This window comes from Rana temporaria, chromosome 13, assembly GCF_905171775.1.
Source record: "Rana temporaria chromosome 13, aRanTem1.1, whole genome shotgun sequence".
Taxonomy (NCBI): domain Eukaryota; kingdom Metazoa; phylum Chordata; class Amphibia; order Anura; family Ranidae; genus Rana; species Rana temporaria.
The window spans coordinates 24235620-24255493 of record NC_053501.1 but is presented as its reverse complement, the minus strand read 5'-3'; the positions used below and the strand labels follow the sequence as shown (position 1 = coordinate 24255493).

Below are 19874 nucleotides of genomic sequence, written 5' to 3'. Positions count from 1 at the left end.
TTTCAGGCGTGTGTTGGACTGGCTATAAGGGGAGGTTGGAGGCCAGTATGTTTTTCAGGCGTGTGTTGGACTGGCTATAAGGGGAGGTTGGAGGCCAGTATGTTTTTCAGGCGTGTGTTGGACTGGCTATAAGGGGAGGTTGGAGGCCAGTATGTTTTTCAGGCGTGTGTTGGACTGGCTATAAGGGGAGGTTGGAGGCCAGTATGTTTTTCAGGCGTGTGTTGGACTGGCTATAAGGGGAGGTTGGAGGCCAGTATGTTTTTCAGGCGTGTGTTGGACTGGCTATAAGGGGAGGTTGGAGGCCAGTATGTTTTTCAGGCGTGTGTTGGACTGGCTATAAGGGGAGGTTGGAGGCCAGTATGTTTTTCAGGCGTGTGTTGGACTGGCTATAAGGGGAGGTTGGAGGCCAGTATGTTTTTCAGGCGTGTGTTGGACTGGCTATAAGGGGAGGTTGGAGGCCAGTATGTTTTTCAGGCGTGTGTTGGACTGGCTATAAGGGGAGGTTGGAGGCCAGTATGTTTTTTAGGCGTGTGTTGCACCAGCTATGAGGGGAGGTTGGAACTCTTCTTGTCTTCAGGAGGTGGGAGGAGTCTTTCCAGCTTTCTTTAGGCTTTCTCTGCTGGGGAAATGAGAACTCTTCCCACCAGTGAGGTCCTTCATGGAGAAGTCCAAGGCCTCACTCACATGATGTGTATGAATCTGTACCCTGTGTGGGAGCTGCGTTTACCCCAAAAAGGACATCCATGCAGGTGCCGTTTTGTGGACACACCCTGGGTGCGTTCAGGGCCGTACACCGGCACCCACACAGATGTCACATTGGATACAACCGCTGCACCCCAGTCGTTTAGGTTACGTTTGGATTTTTTCTGTAGGCGCTTTGAGTGGACATGTGAACTTATGTACCCTGCTCTGCGGGGGTGGGCCTTAGAGAACAGAGGCTGTTTATGGGCAGCAAAGAGGCTTAGTGGTTAGCCTTGCAGCACGGGGGTCCTTTGTTCAAATCCTGACCGGGACACTATCTGCATGTTCTCCCTGTGTTTGCGTGGGTTTCCTCTGGATACTCCGGTTTCCTCCCACGCTACAAAGACATGCTACCTTGCGTTGGTGGTGCAGTGGTGAGCATAGCTGCCTTCCCAGCAGCTGACCCGGGTTCGAATCCCGGCCAACGCCATCTCCAAGTACTTGGAGTCCCCAGAGGGAAAAGCACTATACAAGGTCAATGCTGAGTATATATTAGCGGTGGAATACAGAATGAACGCATCAAAAACACACCAGAGTGCATCTAAATGCATAAAAAAATACACCAGAGAGCATCTAAACACATCATATATACACCAGAGAGCATCTAAACACATCATATATACACCAGAGAGCATCTAAACACATCATATATACACCAGAGAGCATCTAAACACATCATATATACACCAGAGAGCATCTAAACACATCATATATACACCAGAGAGCATCTAAACACATCATATATACACCAGAGAGCATCTAAACACATCATATATACACCAGAGAGCATCTAAACACATCATATATACACCAGAGAGCATCGGGCCGCACAGTCAGTGAAAGACTTATATAGTGCTGCACATGCGAACTGAATCGCCTCTGAATCACAGTGGTGTAGTGGGCGGCACTCTCGCCTAGCATTAAAAAGTGTCGCTGGTTCGAATCCCGACCACGACACTACCTGCCTGGAGTTTGCATGTTCTCCCTGTGCCTGCGTGGGTTTCCTCCGGGTACTCCGGTTTCCTCCAACGCTCCAAAGATATGCTGATAATTGGCTTCCATCTAAAAAAAAATTGTCCCTAATATATGAAAGCGAGTTAGGGACCTTAGATTGTAAGTTCTTTGAGGGTAGTGACCGATGTGAATGTACAATGTATATGTAAAGCGCTGTGTAAATTGACGGCGCTATATAAGTTGGTGTCACCTGGTGCAGAAAAAACTGGTGTCACCTAGGGTTGTCCCGATACGATTTTTTTAGGACCGAGTACAAGTACCGATATTTTTTTTTCCCATGTACTCGATACATTTTTTTAATGTCATGTGACAGTTTTCAAACTTAAGAATGTCTCGTACATTGGTGGTCAGTGGGAAGGATGTCTCGTACATTGGTGGTCAGTGGGAAGGATGTCTCTTACATTGGTGGTCAGTGGGAAGGATGTCTCTTACATTGGTGGTCAGTGGGAAGAATGCCCCTTTACAGTCACATAGCGAAAACATTAGAGAGGGAGCAAAATTCCAGGGTGACCACGACCAGCAGAAAGACAAGCAACAAGCATTGGATCGTAAATCCTAACAAGTGAGGAAGGAAGTCTGCCGTGCAATCGTGCATGTCACATCAGGGCACAGGGCACAGCGGGGTACTGAGGACTGCTCTGCTCTCCACCCTGCTCTCCACCCCCCGCCCACTCTCCGCCCGCCGCTCTCTTCTCAATAGAGAAGTATTGGACAGGGCATCGGCAGCATTTACGCGAGTATAAGTACTCAACAGGGTACTTGGGCACGGCAGGTCACAGGGCACATCAGGGTACTGGGCACAGGGTATGGTGCACATCAGGTTACTGGGGACAGGGTATGGGGCACATCAGGGTACTGGGGACTGGGCACATCAGAGTACTGGGCACATCAGGGTACTTGGGCACGGAAGGTCACAGGGCACATCAGGGTACTGGGCACAGGGTATGGTGCACATCAGGGTACTGGGCACAGCAGGGCACATCAAGGTACTAGGCACTTTCAGTTTCCTTTAAATGCAGAGTAGCGCAGAAACGGCTCACATCTGTAATAAGTCCTTACTATCCTCTATCATGTTGCGCTATTCCCCAGCGGCCCCTCCTCTCCTCTCGTCCATCTCAAATGATGTCACAAGCATACGAGGAGAGTAAAGGAAAGAAGGGGAGGGGCCACCGGGAACAGCGCAACATGAAAGAGGACAGGAAGAACTTATTACAGCCGCTTATTACCCGCGGACGGCTCTGCTCTCCGCCCCCCTGCCCATTCTCCGCCCCCTTGTCAATAGACAAGTATCGGACAGGGCATCGGCAGCATTTGCGCGAGTACAAGTACTCGCGCAAATGCTCGGTATCGGTCCCGATACCGGTACAACCCTAGTGCCATCCACCAACTGGTAAGTGGTTAAATAGTTTTGCAAGAATATATATATATATATATATATATATATATATATATATATATATATATATATATATATATATATATATATAAAATTATATTCAACTTTTTAATTAATATCATGAATTTAAATGAATATGCATTTAGCATCGGCAGGACTTTTTTTCAGGGGAAACTTGGGGGAACTCCGTTCCACCACCTCTGGCTCAGACCCTTTGGTGCCTGTTCACCACAATCACCTGTAAACACAGAAGTCTGGTTTCTGTGTTTACAAGTGACAGTTTTGCAACCCCTTGAACTCTGCACTCTGTATGTAATGCAATTCTGGTATTTAATGCCCCTTTAACCACTTAAGCCCCGGACCTTTAGGCAGCTAAATGCCCAGGCCAGGTTTTGCGATTCGGCACTGCGTCGCTTTAACAGACAATTGCGCGGTCATCCGACGTGGCTCCCAAACAAAATTGGCGTCCTTTTTTCCCCACAAATAGAGCTTTCTTTTGGTGGTATTTGATCACCTCTGCGGTTCTTATTTTTTGCGCTATAAACAAAAATAGAGCGACAATTTTTAAAAAAATGCAATATTTTTTACTTTTTGCTGTAATAAATATCCCCCAAAAACATATATACGGTTTTTTTTTCCCCACAGTTTAGGCAATACGTATTCTTCTACCTATTTTTGGTAAAAAAAAAAAATCGCAATAAGCGTTGATCAATTGGTTTGCGCAAAATTTATAGCGTTTACAAAATAAGGGATATTTTTATTGCATTTTTTTCATTTATTTTTTTTACTACTAATGGCGGCGATCAGCGATTTTTTTCGTGACTGCGACATTATGGCGGACACTTTGGACAATTTTGACACATTTTTGGGACCATTGTCATTTTCACAGCAAAAAATGCATTTAAATTGCATTCTTTATTGTGAAAATGACAGTTGCAGTTTGGGAGTTAACCACAGGGGGCGCTGTACGAGTTAGGCTTCACCTAGTGTGTGTTTACAACAGTAGGGGGGTGTGGCTGTAGGTCTGACGTCATCGATTGTGTCTCCCCTATAAAAGGGATCACTCGATCGATGCAGCGCCATAGTGAAGCACGGGGAAGCCGTGTTTACATACGGCTCTCCCCGTTCTTCAGCTCCGGGGAGCGGTCGCGACGGAGCGGCTATAAACGAATGGCCGCACCGTCGTCCCGGATCGCTCCCCGAGGTAAGCCGCCCGCCGCGGAGGGGGTCCCGATCGGACCCCCGACCCGCGGAAAGGCAAGGACGTATATATACGCCCATCTGCCTGTACGTGCCATTTTGCGGACGTAAATAGTCGTGCGGCGGGCGTTAAGTGGTTAAGACCCCGTTCGTGAAATCTGAACAGGCCGTGGTTGAGTTCCTGCACCTATTTTCTGAGGAAAAAAAGCTCTGAGCGTCGGCTATTATTGGCACCTTTAGCGCAAGAAAAGATTTAAAAAAATAAAAAATGTATCCCTTTAAATTCTCCCCCAAAAAAAATGCAAATGCGAATACCAGGCATTTTTTTTTCCAAGCACAATGAGGTCTTCTACACGCCACTGCAAATCCATGTGATAGAAGTGACTAGTGCCAGGTCTGAGGGTAAAGTCCAGGCAATGAATGCTGACAGGAGACATTTCTTGTTCACAAACATTCCTAGATTACATTTTAGAACTTGGCAAACTGCTTTAAGTACCTGGCAGCATAGTGCAAGATGAAGTTTCATGTATACTGCAAGCAGACCCATCCGAGGAGCCTGCTATCCAAAAACTAAAAACAGCATCTAAAGCAGTGGTGGTCAATTTACTTGATGTCGGGGGCCTCAAGTGTGCCCCCCGACATTACCAGAGGGCAGCACATAAGATTCAGCACATGCAAAGCTGTCAGAGACTGCAGACATACTATGGGCATACTACAAGAGATGGTTAGAGACTGAGGACACGACACAGTAGATGGTTAGAGACTGAAGACATGAAACAAGAGTTGGTTAGAGACTGAAGACATGAAACAAGAGATGGTTAGAGATTGAGGACATGAAACAAGAGATGGTTCGAGACTGAAGACATGAAACAAGAGATGGTTAGAGACTGAAGACATGAAACAAGAGATGGTTAGAGACTGAGGACATGCTACAGGAGATGGTTAGAGACTGAAGACATGAAACAAGAGATGGTTAGAGACTGAAGACATGAAACAAGAGATGGTTAGAGACTGAAGACATGAAACAAGAGATGGTTAGAGACTGAAGACATGACACAAGAGATGGTTAGAGACTGAAGACATGACACAAGAGATGGTTAGAGACTGAAGACATGACACAAGAGATGGTTAGAGACTGAAGACATGACACAAGAGATGGTTAGAGACTGAAGACATGAAACAAGAGATGGTTAGAGACTGAAGACATGAAACAAGAGATGGTTAGAGACTGAAGACACGACACAAGAGATGGTTAGAGACTGAAGACACGACACAAGAGATGGTTAGAGACTGAAGACATGACACAAGAGATGGTTAGAGACTGAAGACATGAAACAAGAGATGGTTAGAGACTGAAGACACGACACAAGAGATGGTTAGAGACTGAAGACATGAAACAAGAGATGGTTAGAGACTGAAGACACGACACAAGAGATGGTTAGAGATTGAGGACATGATACAAGACTGCAGACTGTATATTTCTTAAGCTTTTCTTGCACTAAAAGGTGCCAATAATGGCCAATAATAAAATCATATGAATTTAAATTTATTATATAGGAAAATATATCGTAATACAATTGTATATAAAAATATAAATATTTTTTAAAAACTAATTTTCGGTATCGTTTCGGCCTAGTGCATCCTTCATTTTTTGTTTTTGGCACCACAATTTCCATTTGGTGCTCCCTACAAGAGATGGTCAGAGACTGCAGACATGATATGAGACGGGGTCAGAGACTGCAGACATGATACGAGACGGGGTCAGAGACTGCAGACATGATACGAGACGGGGTCAGAGACTGCAGACATGATACGAGACGGGGTCAGAGACTGCAGACATGATACGAGACGGGGTCAGAGACTGCAGACATGATACGAGACGGGGTCAGAGACTGCAGACATGATACGAGACGGGGTCAGAGACTGCAGACATGATACGAGACGGGGTCAGAGACTGCAGACATGATACGAGACGGGGTCAGAGACTGCAGACATGATACGAGACGGGGTCAGAGACTGCAGACATGATACGAGACGGGGTCAGAGACTGCAGACATGATACGAGACGGGGTCAGAGACTGCAGACATGATACGAGACGGGGTCAGAGACTGCAGACATGATACGAGACGGGGTCAGAGACTGCAGACATGATACGAGACGGGGTCAGAGACTGCAGACATGATACGAGACGGGGTCAGAGACTGCAGACATGATACGAGACGGGGTCAGAGACTGCAGACATGATACGAGACGGGGTCAGAGACTGCAGACATGATACGAGACGGGGTCAGAGACTGCAGACATGATACGAGACGGGGTCAGAGACTGCAGACATGATACGAGACGGGGTCAGAGACTGCAGACATGATACGAGACGGGGTCAGAGACTGCAGACATGATACGAGACGGGGTCAGAGACTGCAGACATGATACGAGACGGGGTCAGAGACTGCAGACATGATACGAGACGGGGTCAGAGACTGCAGACATGATACGAGACGGGGTCAGAGACTGCAGACATGATACGAGACGGGGTCAGAGACTGCAGACATGATACGAGACGGGGTCAGAGACTGCAGACATGATACGAGACGGGGTCAGAGACTGCAGACATGATACGAGACGGGGTCAGAGACTGCAGACATGATACGAGACGGGGTCAGAGACTGCAGACATGATACGAGACGGGGTCAGAGACTGCAGACATGATACGAGACGGGGTCAGAGACTGCAGACATGATACGAGACGGGGTCAGAGACTGCAGACATGATACGAGACGGGGTCAGAGACTGCAGACATGATACGAGACGGGGTCAGAGACTGCAGACATGATACGAGACGGGGTCAGAGACTGCAGACATGATACGAGACGGGGTCAGAGACTGCAGACATGATACGAGACGGGGTCAGAGACTGCAGACATGATACGAGACGGGGTCAGAGACTGCAGACATGATACGAGACGGGGTCAGAGACTGCAGACATGATACGAGACGGGGTCAGAGACTGCAGACATGATACGAGACGGGGTCAGAGAATGCAGACATGATACGAGACACACTACAGGAGATGTTAAGAGATTCCAGCCATGCTATAAGAGATGGTCAGATACAATGGGTATGCAACAAGAAATGCTCAGAGACTACAGGCATTCTATAAGAGATGGTCAGAGACTGCAGACTTACTACAGGAGATTGTCAGAGACAATGGGCATGCTACAAGAAATGGTCAGACACAACAGGGATGCTATAAGACAGGGGTCTCCAAACTACGGCCCTCCAGTTGTTCAGGAACTACAATTCCCATCATGCCTAGTCATGACTGTGAATGTCAAGAGTATTACAATGCCGGATTTTTTTTTTCCCAACAGTCTGCTTCTACAAAGGTCCACTGAATAACCAACTTTTGTCAAACTAGAAGTGCTGGCAGAACCATACACTGCTTAAATTTTAGTCGATTGGGATCCATGCACACTGGGCTTAAAAAAAATCCAGTTCCCTTGGCAGAAAAAACGCTCATATAGAGAGTTTTTGTACACAGTTTAGGAGAGTTTTGCGTTTTTTCCTGCCAGAAAGCTCCAATCAGAAACGCAAAGCCAGTATGGACCCTATATGATTCCACATTTGTGCTTCCTACATTCACCTTTAAAAAAAAAATAACCTTCACCATTATTTGATATTTCTATTACCAAATTTTCTAATGAAATGCATAAGAAAAAAACATAAAAAACACTAAAATATAAAAGTGATGGAAATCGCTGAAAAAAAAGTAAAATGAAAAATAAACAAAAAAAAATTATAACATTTAAATATTATAATAAAATAAGGGAAAAGGAAAAAAGGAAAAGAACGAAATAAAAGAAAAAACGAACCAGCAGAATTTTTACACTGCAAAAAACTCACAGGAGGACGCGGCCACCTAATGCATTACTATTATTACATTTTTATTGAATTCACATAAACAAATGCTTACTTATGCCTCGTACAGACGATCGGAAATTCCGACAACAAAACTGTGGATTTTTTTCCCCAACGGATGTTGGCTCAAACTTGTCTTGCATACACACGGTCACACAAATGTTGTCGGAAATTCCGAACGTCAAGAACGCGGTAACGTACAACACGTACGACGAGCCGAGAAAAAGTTCAATAGGCAGTGAGGCTCTTCTGCTTGATTTAGAGCATGCGTGTAATTTTGTGCGTCGGATTTGTGTACACACGATCGGAATTTTCGACAACAAATTTGAGAGCCAGCTCTCAAATTTTAGTTGGCGGAAATTCCGACAGCAAATGTCCGATGGAGCCTACACACGGTCGGAATTTTCGACAACAAGCTCACATCGAACATTTGTTGTCGGAAATTCTGATCGTGTGAACGCGGCATTACATGCAAACAAAAGAAAGTATGCCAAACAGATCTGCTCCAGCAGTATAGATCCCTCTCACTAAATACAGACCCCCCTCCCGCAGTGCAGACCCATCTCACCAAGTACAGACCCCCCTCCTGCAGTACAGATCCCTCTCACTAAATACAGACCGCCCTCCCGCAGTACAGATCCCTCTCACTAAATACAGACCCCCCTCCCGCAGTACAGATCCCTCTCACTAAATACAGACCCCCCTCCCGCAGTACAGATCCCTCTCACTAAATACAGACCCCCCTCCCGCAGTACAGATCCCTCTCACTAAATACAGACCGCAGTATAGATCCATCTCACTAAGTACAGACCCCCCTCCCGCAGTACAGCTCCCTCTCACTAAATACAGACCCCCCTCCCGCAGTACAGATCCCTCTCACTAAATACAGACCCCCCTCCCGCAGTACAGATCCCTCTCACTAAATACAGACCCCCCTCCCGCAGTATAGATCTCCCTTACCAAGTACAGAACCCGCTCCTGTAGTATAGATCCCCCTCACTAAGTACAGATCTCCCTCCCGTAGTATAGATCCCCTCATCAAGTACAGACCCCCATCTATCAGTGTAGACCCCCCCCTCCATCAGTGTGCACCTCCCACCCCAGTGTGAAAGGGGCCTTAATCTAGGCTTACCTGCAGCTGAGCGTTGGGGACCCCTGCTGTGTCTCCCACATGTTATTGCAGAGGCCCCATTTATAAGTGTAAACGGAGCCTAAAGGAGGGTACACACATACATACATACATACATATAAAAAAGGGGGGGAAATTCCGTAGAAGGCACGAACGTTCGATTTTCATACTTTGCAAATAAAAATGTCTGAAGGGACAAACTCCAAATTGTTTCTCGTACATGAACAGAACGAATGATTTTCGTTTAATGTGTACAGTTTTCTGACGATTTTCTTACAAGAAAAATTAACAACAGAAAAAAAAAAAAAGAAAGTTGTCATATGAGACTTTTCGGAAATTATTTCTTTCCTCGGTTCCGACTTGCTGTGAAATATCGAGGAAAACTGAACAATCGTTCGCCCAATTTTCTTATAGCGTGTACCAGCCATAACCGCTGGCACAAAACTAAGAAAACATCAAATGACCGGGTGGACTGTCCCAGCCTATCAGCTGCTCTCTGGGATGAGGCCAGCACCAGGGGTGTGCGCACGAGACAGTAGCATGTCCACCTGGCTGATACAAGCAGTCATGTTTTTGCACCTATCTTTTGAAATAAATCATTTTGTAGTCGATTCACAAACTCCAAGGGGCATATTTAGAAAGCAGAGAATGCGACTTTCACCGAACATTTACTAGTGTTGAATCCCCCGTTTTAAACCTTTACCTGGAAGATTCACATGCAGTGAATGTTTGGTTAATGTCAATACAGTGGGGGAAATAATTATTTGATCCCCTGCATATGTTGCAAGTTTGCCCACTTACAAAGAAATTAATAGCTAGATTCAGGATGGCGAGCGCATACTTGCGGCGGCGTAGCTTAAGGCATTTAAGCTACGCCGCCGTAAGTTAGCGAGGCAAGTACATGATTCACAATGTACTTGCCTGCTAAGTTACGGCGGCGTAGCCTAAAGCCGGCGGGCGTAAGGGCGCCTAATTCAAATTCGGCTGAGGGGGTGTGTTTTATGATAATGAGGCTTGACACAACGTGATTGACGTTTTTTCTTTTAACTGCGCATGCGCCGTGCGCCTACATTTCCCAGTGTGCATTGCGGCTAAGTCCGCCGCACGGGCCTATTGATTTCGACGTGGACGTAAATGACGTAAATCCCTATTCACGGACGACTTACGCAAACTATGTAAAATTTTCGAATCTCGACGCGGGAACGGCGGCCATACTTTAACATTACTATTCCATCTATTTGATGGAATAACTTTAGGCCTGCATATGCGTTGCGTAAACTGCGTATATGTACTGCGTCGGCCGGGCGTACGTTCGTGAATAGGCGTATCTAGTGATTTACATATTCTACGCCGACCGCAATGGAAGCGCCACCTAGCGACCAGCCAAAACATTGCACCCTAAGATAGGACGGCGCAAGCCGTCCTATCTTAGATAGGTTTAAGTGTATCTCTGTTTGAGAAGACACTTAAACCTAGGTCGGCGCAGATTCAGAGTTAGGTCGGCATATCTACTGATACGCCGACCTAACGCTACCTAAATCTAGCTATAAGGGTCTATTATTTTATCATAGGTGTATTTTAAATGACAGAGACAGAATATCAACCAAAAATCCAGAAAAAACACATAAAACAAATATTATAAATGGAGTTGCAGTTTAGGGAGTAAAATAAGTATTTGATCCCCAAGCAAAACATGGCTCAAAGCGGAGTTCCGCCAATTTTATTTTTAAAGTCAGCAGCTACAAAGACTGCAGCTGCTGACTTTTAAAATATGGACACTTATCAGTCCAGGGTGACCCCGATGTCGGTAACTGTCCCTCGACTCTTGAGTGGAGGTGCCGCCATCTTCGGTAAGGGAATCAGGAAGTGAAGCCTTGCGGCTTCACAGCATGGTTCCCTACTGTGCATGAGCAAGTCGCTCTGCGCGATCCCACTGGTCCCTGCTGTCTTCTGAGACCTGTGTGCCTCCCAGAAGACAGCGGGAGGGGGGGGGCAGAGGAGGAGCCAGTAGTGGCGTAGATACCCACCGGTGGAACGGCTATCTATGCCCGGAAGTGGGAGCAAAAATACCTACTTGCCAATGACGCCCAACTCTGTCCCATAAGAAAATAAAGTTATCATTTAAATATTACAACAAACAGACCTACCCATTTATCAAGTGGAACTTGTGACAAGGAGCCGGTGCCTTGGTACAAATCTAGAGTGAGCTGCTCCAGACTGAGCTTCTCCTGCAGGAAGTGACCCAGATACCGCTGCAGGAGGTACCGGCAGGCCCGCTTCTTGATGGACTCGGAGAAGGGCCACGGCATGGTTGCGATGGATAAGGACTCCTGGGGCCCTGACTATAAAGCCAGTCTTAAGTCCAAAATTCAATCTTTAATCAACTGTCACAAAACTGCAATCACATAGTCAACGTTGGAGGTGGATTTGGGGAGTCGATCACAAAAATGATTCTCTTATTCCCAATCTTAAAACAATTTCCAGCTAGCCACACACACTAAAGTCAGGAAAGGCACCTATAGGTCATCGCCGGCAGACTGACAGTCCATTAGTGAAGTCTGCAGTCTTTCATGCATTGAAACTTGAGTGATGGCCAAGTAGATGTAGTCAGGGGCTCGTCTTTGCAACCAGGTACCAACATGAAGTCGCATACGGCTCAACCAGACGTCTGCAGACAATCACCATGGCTATTTAGATGATCACACACACTAATAAATATCACACGCTTCTTGTTCCGATTTGTGACACAAGATATGAAGCACATGGTCTCTGATATGGAGAGATAATAAAGCTTCATATGTCGAAGCCAAAACAACCAGAACTGTCACCAGCATCAATGACACAGCACGCCTGCAATACAACATACACAGGACAGGCGCTCAGCAAACGCCTACTGGAAGAAAGACAGTTATATGTCAGAAAAAGTCAAACCACGTGACCTAATGTCACACAAGGACAGTCTATGGTGACACAACACAGAGGAAAGCAATCAGCCAGCTAACAAACACTACAGAAAAAACACACATTGGGGGTACAGGGATCCAATCACACATGGGAAAGGAATGCAAACGCACAGGGGTGGAGATAGGGACGTAATTAAACGCACTGGCGGGGGGTAGGGATGTAATCAAATGCACTGGAGGGGATAGGGACGCAATAAAACGCACAGGGGGAAGACGCCTTTAAACGCACAGGCAGGAAGAGACGCAAACGCACGGGGGCGTCAGGGACCTAATCAAGCGCACAGGGGCGACAGGGACCTAATCAAACGCACAGGGGCGACAGGGACCTAATCAAACGCACAGGGGCGACAGGGACCTAATCAAACGCACAGGGACGACAGGGACCTAATCAAACGCACAGGGGCGACAGGGACCTAATCAAGCGCACAGGGGCGACAGGGACCTAAACAAGCGCACAGGGGCGACAGGGACGTAATCAAATGAACAGGGGGGACAGGGACCTAATCAAACGCACACAGGTGATAGGGACGTAATCAAATGCACAAGGGGGGAAAGGGACCTAATCAAGCGCACAGGGGGGACAGGGACGTAATCAAATGCACAGGGGGGACAGGGACCTAATCAAGGGGACAGGGACCTAATCAAGCGCACAGGGGGGACAGGGACCTAATCAAGCGCACAGGGGGGGATAGGGACGTAATCAAATGAACAGGGGGGATAGGGACGTAATCAAACGCACAGGGGGGATAGGCATACAACCCCAGCAGTGACACAGTCACACATGCAGGCAGCCATTACCATGGCAGTCACATACAGTCAGAGTCAGTGGTTGTCAGGCTGCAACCAGGGCCTATGCACACAGTCCAGCCTCGAGGTCTCCCCAGGCCTGCACGTGCCCTTCCTAAGCCCGACTTAACCGAAGCCCCGGTCCCCCTACACCGGGCTCAGCTCGCTGTGCTCCCTGGACATAAACAATGACGTCACTTTCCTCACCCGGAAGCAGCTTTGCTAACGCAGGGCGCCATGTTTGTTTCTGGCAATTGCCAACAGCAAAAGCCAAAGCTTTACGTCTCAAAAACGTAAAGCTGAAACGCTGTTAAAAAAGAATAACCCTGTGCGTTAATAAGCATTACCCACAGTAGATGAAATTTGTTGTATGTTTATTGAGCAAATGCACTAATAATCAGGTGGACTACAGGCAACATTTGCAGGGTCATAACGCGGAACTCTACATTGGGGAAAATGATGTCTCCGCTCTAGGAGCCATCTTGTCGGCGTGTTCGCCGCATTTTGTTATTACGTGCGGTCTTCAAAAAAATGGCGATAGCACAAAGATTTGTGGAGACACACGGTGACTGGAAAGGGGTTTTAAAGGAAGTGACGTGAGAATGTTGATGCCGGAAGTGCTATGAGATTTTGGCAATTTGTCCTGCGCATCTGAGATCTAGAAGGTAATTGTAAAAGGCTAGCTGGGGTTGGGAGTGTTTATAGATTGGAGAAGTCGTATTTGGCCTCATGTATACTGCAGCTGATAAACTCACCTTTAGAAGCAATTGAGTGTTTTCCTTTCAGCAGCCCCTGAACTCTCCTCTATGTAATCTTATCAGTACAGAGGGGTGTTTGTAGGAGTTTCGAGGCAGTTGAGTTTACTAACGTTTCTTTAAAGCAGAAAAATCTCGTTTAGGATGGTAGTTTCAAAGCGCCAAATGCTTGTAAAACGCGTTTAACGAGGAATGTAAAATGTGGGGATAATACACAATTTTCACCATATGTTGTTGCCTGCAAGCGAGAGGGGGGAAGGAGAGAGACATTTTGTAGAGAGATGGGGGGGAGAGAGAGAGATGGGGGGGGGGGGGGAGAGAGAGATGAGGGGGGGGGAGAGGGAGATGAGGGGGGGGGGGAGAGAGAGATGATGGGGGGGGGGGGGAGAGAGAGTGATGGGGGAGAGAGAGATGATGGGGGGAGAGAGAGATGATGGGGGGGAGAGAGAGATGATGGGGGGGGAGAGAGAGAGATGAGGGGGGGAGAGAGAGTGATGGGGGGAGAGAGAGATGATGGGGGGGAGAGAGAGATGATGGGGGGGAGAGAGAGATGATGGGGGGGGAGAGAGAGAGATGAGGGGGGGAGAGAGAGTGATGGGGGGAGAGAGAGATGATGGGGGGGGGAGAGAGATAGGGGAGAGAGAGAGTTGGAGGACGTGTCCGAGGACCGATGCAGGGGCTTCGTTCTCAGGTAAGTAATTCATAATGAGCTAGTATGCTATGCATACTAGCTCATTATGCCTTTGTCTTGCAGATTTTTTTTATTTTATTTTTTAAGAGAGGGTTTACTTCCTCTTTAAGGCTGCATTCACACCTTGGCGTACAAAATCGCGGCGTTTTGTACCGCAAATTGCAGGGACAAATTGCGGCGTTTTGTACCGCGATTTGCGGCGACAGAACGCCGCGATTGTGAATGCAGCCTCACCCCCTCTATGGAGATGGTTCACATTTTCTATGCCGAAAGCCACCTGAAAAAAAGGTCCGGGACTTGTTTGCAGGCGTACGGCGTTCGGCGTGGAGATGTGAACCATCTCCATAGAGAGCAATGTGAAATCATCCCTCCAGCGTCTCAGGGGCTGCTGCGGCGTCGCACTACAGGCGTATATACGCCTAGGTGTGAACGGGGGCTTATGCCCTTGATCGTCCCAAATGTTAACACCTTCTCAGCCAGAGTCATTAACACAGTGACAGTGTATAGTATTAGCACTGATCACTGTATTGGTGTCACTGATGACATCAGTGGCAGTGAGTCAGTTCCAGCATTATTTAATGTGAGATTGCCCACCGCATCACAGGCCCATTATAAGATATAAAAAATATATATATATCTAAAATAAAAAGGTAAAAAAAAAAATTTGGCCAGTATAAATATGTCCACATATACAATGATATCTGATTACATTTACAAAAAGGGGTGAAGGGGTAGAGGGGGAGGGGGGCTTTATGGATCACCAATGAGAAAGGGAACCCGCTATTAGTAGTATAAAGAAAAAAAAAATGAAAGAAAAATTCCAGTCTATATCCCATTTTGTAGACGTCAGTTTGTAGACGCTATATCTCTCGCATCAATATACACTTATTGTGATTTTTTTTTTTTATTAAAGACATGTAGCAGAATGCAGATTGCCCAAAATGTATAAAGAAATTTGATTTTCAATTTTTTTATATATATATATATATATATATATATATAATATGTGTGTGTGTGTGTGGTCCGGTGTAAGCCCGCCTAATTCAAATGTGGATGATGTGGGCGTGTTTTATTCAAATTCTCTGTGACCCCACGTATTTTACGAACGGTGCATGCGCCGTTCGTGAAAAAATCCCAGTGCGCATGCTCGAAATTACGCCGCAAATCCTCAATGCTTTAGACGTGAACGTAACTTACGTACAGCCCTATTCGCGAACGACTTGCGCAAACGACGTAAAATTTTCAAAATTCGACACGGGTACGACGTCCATACTTAACATAGGATACCCCTCATATAGCAGGGGTAACTTTACGCCGGAAAAAGCCTAAAGTAAACGACGTAACAAAATGCGCCGGGCAGACGTACGTTTCTGAATCGGCGTAACTACCTAATTTGCATATTCCTTGCGGAAATATACGGAAGCGCCACCTAGCGGCCAGCGTAAATATGCAGCCTAAGATACGACGGTGTAAGACACTTACGCTGGTCGGATCTCAGGGAAATTCTGGCGTATCTAGCTTTCTGAATACAGAAAGAAGATACGCCGGCGCTTCGTAGCACTTACGCGGCGTATCAATAGATACGCTGGCGTAAAGGCTATCTGAATCCGGCCCCTGATGTCTAGGGACAGTTCTAAGCCAAGTCCTCAGAGCCTGTCCCTGGAGCACAGTGGTCAGCCCTGCACTCGGGATTGCCAGGACTCTCCACCACTCCAGGAAGAATTCTTTGCTACCAAACCTCTTACCTGTCCATTACTTGCTTGGTTTGATGCTTTCTTTATTGAATCTTCCTGCTCATTAATAAATGTAATGACTGTTTTTCCTGCAGAAGATGGAAGTGGATTACAACCCCATGGATTTTCCTATTAATGCTGTCCATGATCAAGATTTGGACAGAGATCTGGAAGGGGTGGATGTGAAAGACATGAGGCTGGAAGCTGAAGCCATCGTGAATGACGTCTTGTTTGCCGTCGCCAACATGTTTGTCTCCAAAAACTTGCCATGCGCTGTGGACATGGCCTACATCAATGTGGAGATTAAGGAGGGGACCAGATACTGCCTTGAACTCACAGATGCTGGATTAAGGGTAACCGTCTCCTCCTCCTTCCTATATTTCTGTCCAAGAGTCTTCTTCTAGCTTCCTGTTGTGTCTCTGTGACAGCTGGTGTATATGGATCCACCAATACTGATATCGGTATCGGTATCGGTACCGATACCAAGCATTTGCTCCAGATACTGAAACCGATACTTTGCGGTGCAATTTGCGTCTATACAAAATGAATGGGTGCAAATCGTACTGCAAAGAATCGCATGCAATTTGAACAGTAATGTGGTTTGATTTCTGTCCGAATCATATTTGATTTCCCCCCACCACGTGTGTGTGTGTGTGTGTGTCTATAGAAAGGGAAAAGCGCCATCTAGTTGGCAGTTACCATAATTATTTTTTTTTTTTTAAACTCAGTACATATCTGGACCAACTACAGTATATACACCTGACCTCCGGTATATACAACCTCTTTACTTCCAGCTTCAGCACAACTCTTGATCTCACTCTCCAGCACTTTACTTCACTCCTGATCTCACTCTTGGATAGGCCTGACACTGGCTCAGCCAGGCCCAAAGCAGATGCCCTTTACAGTCAGGGACCGCAGATCCCCATGATGTAGCATAAAGTAGGTAGGCCCAGCTCTAGCTGGTCCACCTGGCTAATGAGCCCAGTACCGCATCTCCTGGCTGCACCTGCCTCTCTCTCCACTGCCCATGCCACCACAGTCCACTCCACTGGCTCTTCACTCATCCAAGAACACAATCTCCCAGTCCTTTCAGGCATGCCTTCTGACTGTGTGTCACTTGCTAGCCCTTGGCTCTGACCAAGGTCAAACCCCCCCCCCCCCCCCCCAGACTGAGAAACTCCCTTTTAGGCCTCGAAAACCTAGCTCTCCAGCTTCCACCCCAAACAACAACCCCCCCCCCCCCAGCTGGGCTGACCCAAGGTATTTAAGTAGGCCTGCCAATCCAAGTTGGGGATTGGTCAGGGCTCCTCAGAATACTCCAGCCAGTACCACCTCTCCTCTCCCCCTTCCTTTGGAGGTTTTGGTGATGCTGCCCTTGAGTGACCCAGCTCAAAACAAAGAGACCTGGAATTTACCTGCACTAACAAAAAAAACGAATCGCTACCACTTCTAGCACACTAGAGGGTGTTGCAGATGAATAGCTGTAGATGTAGCTCTGGCTGTATGTTTAGGGTCATTGTCCTCAGCCAGATCCATTGGAATACATGGAAAACAATGTGCATGCATTTTGTGCAGAAAAAAAAGCGAACGGAACTGCGTCTGGTGTGAACTAGCACTAAAATAATTTCGGTGTAATATGGGAGACCAGATATAGTGAATGCAGGTCCTGGGTTTAGTAACACTTTAAGGCTTTAGAAAAGCTAGACTAAAGCCGGCCATAGATGGATGGAATCTCAGACCCCTCAACAGGGACCAGCCAAGATTTGATCCATCTATGGGCAGGCTAGTTGTACTAAAGTTGATACATCAATTGACTTCGGTACAACCAGCCTGTTGGAATTTTTTCATGCAATTACTGGCAGCAGAACATAATCGCACTGTGGGAGGGATTCACCCATCAACACTAAAGCCTCGTACAAACGATCAGTCCATCCAATGAGCACGGTCTGAAGGACCGTTGTCATCGGTTAACCGATGAAGCTGACTGATGGTCCGTCGCGCCCACACACCATCGGTTAAATAACCGATCGCGTCAGAACGCGGTGACGTAAAACACAATGATGTGCTGAAAAAAAGTTCAATGCTTCCAAGCATGCGTCGACTTGATTCTGAGCATGCGTGGATTTTTAACCGATGGTTGTGCCTACTAACGGTCGGTTTTGACCTATCGGTTAGGAATCCATTGGTTAAATTTAAAGCAAGTTGGCTTTTTTTTTAACCGATGGTTAAATAACCTATGGGGCCTACACACGATCGGTTTTGACCGATGAAAACGGTCCATCAGACCGTTGTCCTCTGGTTAACCGATCGTGTGTACGAGCCCTTACTGCCATTTTCAAAATTGCATAATCTATGGGCTGCTTTAGTAAGCGACAAACTTTTGGAAAAAAAAATTGAATGAAGTTTGTGTGCGTAGAATTTTGGTTCACACAATTTTATAATATCTTTTCCCTCTGCTTTCACTCCAAACAGGTAGTCGGATTTGCATTTGATCAGGTTGGCTCGGGATGCCACAGCCAGTATCATGAAACCGTCTACTCCTTGCTGGATTCCCTGAGCCCCGCATATCGTGAGGCCTTTGGCAACGCCCTGCTGCGGAGGCTGGAAGCACTAAACGGAGACGACCAGTCATGATGGACGGCGATCCTCGGATCCACCATATCGTGCAGAATTGTCTGCGTTGGTTAATTCCTCTTTTCCGAGCATCTTCTTCCTCCATCTCCCCTTTCGTTCTGATTACCGGCAGCTGAGTGCTTGCTGCAGCCCAGGCTATAAAGCATAATTGACAGATCGCTTCAGGAGGGCACCCTGCCAAATTCCCATTTCCTGTATTGGGCGATAGCAAGCCAGCCTTTTCAACCGACTTCTGTGTTTAGTGGAACGAGAGAGCTTTTCATCCAAGCCACTTATAATAAGTTAAAAATACATTTTAATGTGGGCGCATATCAGAATGTAATGAAATATTCATCGATTTTAAAGGGCAAATTGATTCAAGCAGGCAAATGCACAGTTGGAATACATAGATAGGAACTGTTTTTGTAGCCAAGTACAGTGATGCATATGCTCTTGTAATCCACCCACCCTGCTGTGCGGTTGGTTTATAGCGATATTGTACAGTGGATTATAATTGAGAGTTTCAGTGCCCATGCTCAGCTTTCTGCCTGCTCTATAGATCACTAGTGAACATATCACCCTGGTGATCACCACTCCACCACAAGCCTCATATCTTATTTTTTTTACATCTGGCAGGTATTAGGATTTTGTCTAATAAATTGACATTATTAAAAAAATAACTTCATGGCTTTTGCCGTGATTTAATGTTAGTTTATTTACCTGCGTGGAGTTTTCCTGTATCTGATATGTCTGTCTGGGGCCTCAAAGCTCATAGATCTGTGAGTAAATGTATAGTATATGGCCGTGAGCAGGTAACATATTTTTTTTTATAGTTCTTGTTTTTCCTGGAATTAAAAAAAACTGTTCATTTAAAGCAGAGTTCTGCTGGGAAAAAAAATGAAGTCAGCAGCTACAAATACTGCAGCTGCTGACA

General features: G+C 46.4%; 2 protein-coding genes and 1 non-coding gene across 3 annotated transcripts in view; 2 read left to right on the top strand and 1 right to left on the bottom strand.

The window, feature by feature from the left end:
- The window catches only part of ATG2B (autophagy related 2B), a 131134-nt gene extending 118254 nt beyond the window's left edge, over positions 1-12880 (bottom strand). The window contains exon 1 of the mRNA XM_040332169.1: positions 11547-12880. Coding sequence (XP_040188103.1) covers positions 11547-11708 — 162 coding nt within the window. The 5' untranslated portion in view covers positions 11709-12880. The remainder of the gene's footprint in view (positions 1-11546) is intronic.
- Positions 1099-1170, top strand: TRNAG-UCC. The gene has a single exon. It is a non-coding gene; the product is annotated as a tRNA-Gly (tRNA).
- Positions 12881-13716: 836 nt separating the features above from the next.
- Positions 13717-19659, top strand: LOC120920217 (GSK3B interacting protein). Its single transcript, XM_040332170.1, has 3 exons — positions 13717-13813; positions 16423-16680; positions 18800-19659. The coding sequence occupies exons 2-3, from the start codon at positions 16426-16428 to the stop codon at positions 18959-18961; spliced, it is 417 nt and encodes a 138-aa protein (XP_040188104.1). The 5' UTR covers positions 13717-13813; positions 16423-16425; the 3' UTR covers positions 18962-19659.
- The last annotated feature ends 215 nt before the right edge of the window (positions 19660-19874 follow it).

What these genes read in the sequence shown, in the direction of transcription:
- LOC120920217 (XM_040332170.1), top strand. Translation starts at nt 16,426, where the DNA reads ATGGAAGTGGATTACAACCCCATGGATTTTCCTATTAATGCTGTCCAT. An exon ending in TCACAGATGCTGGATTAAGG is followed by an intron (nt 16,681 to 18,799) that starts GTAACCGTCTCC and finishes CACTCCAAACAG; the next exon opens with GTAGTCGGATTTGCATTTGA.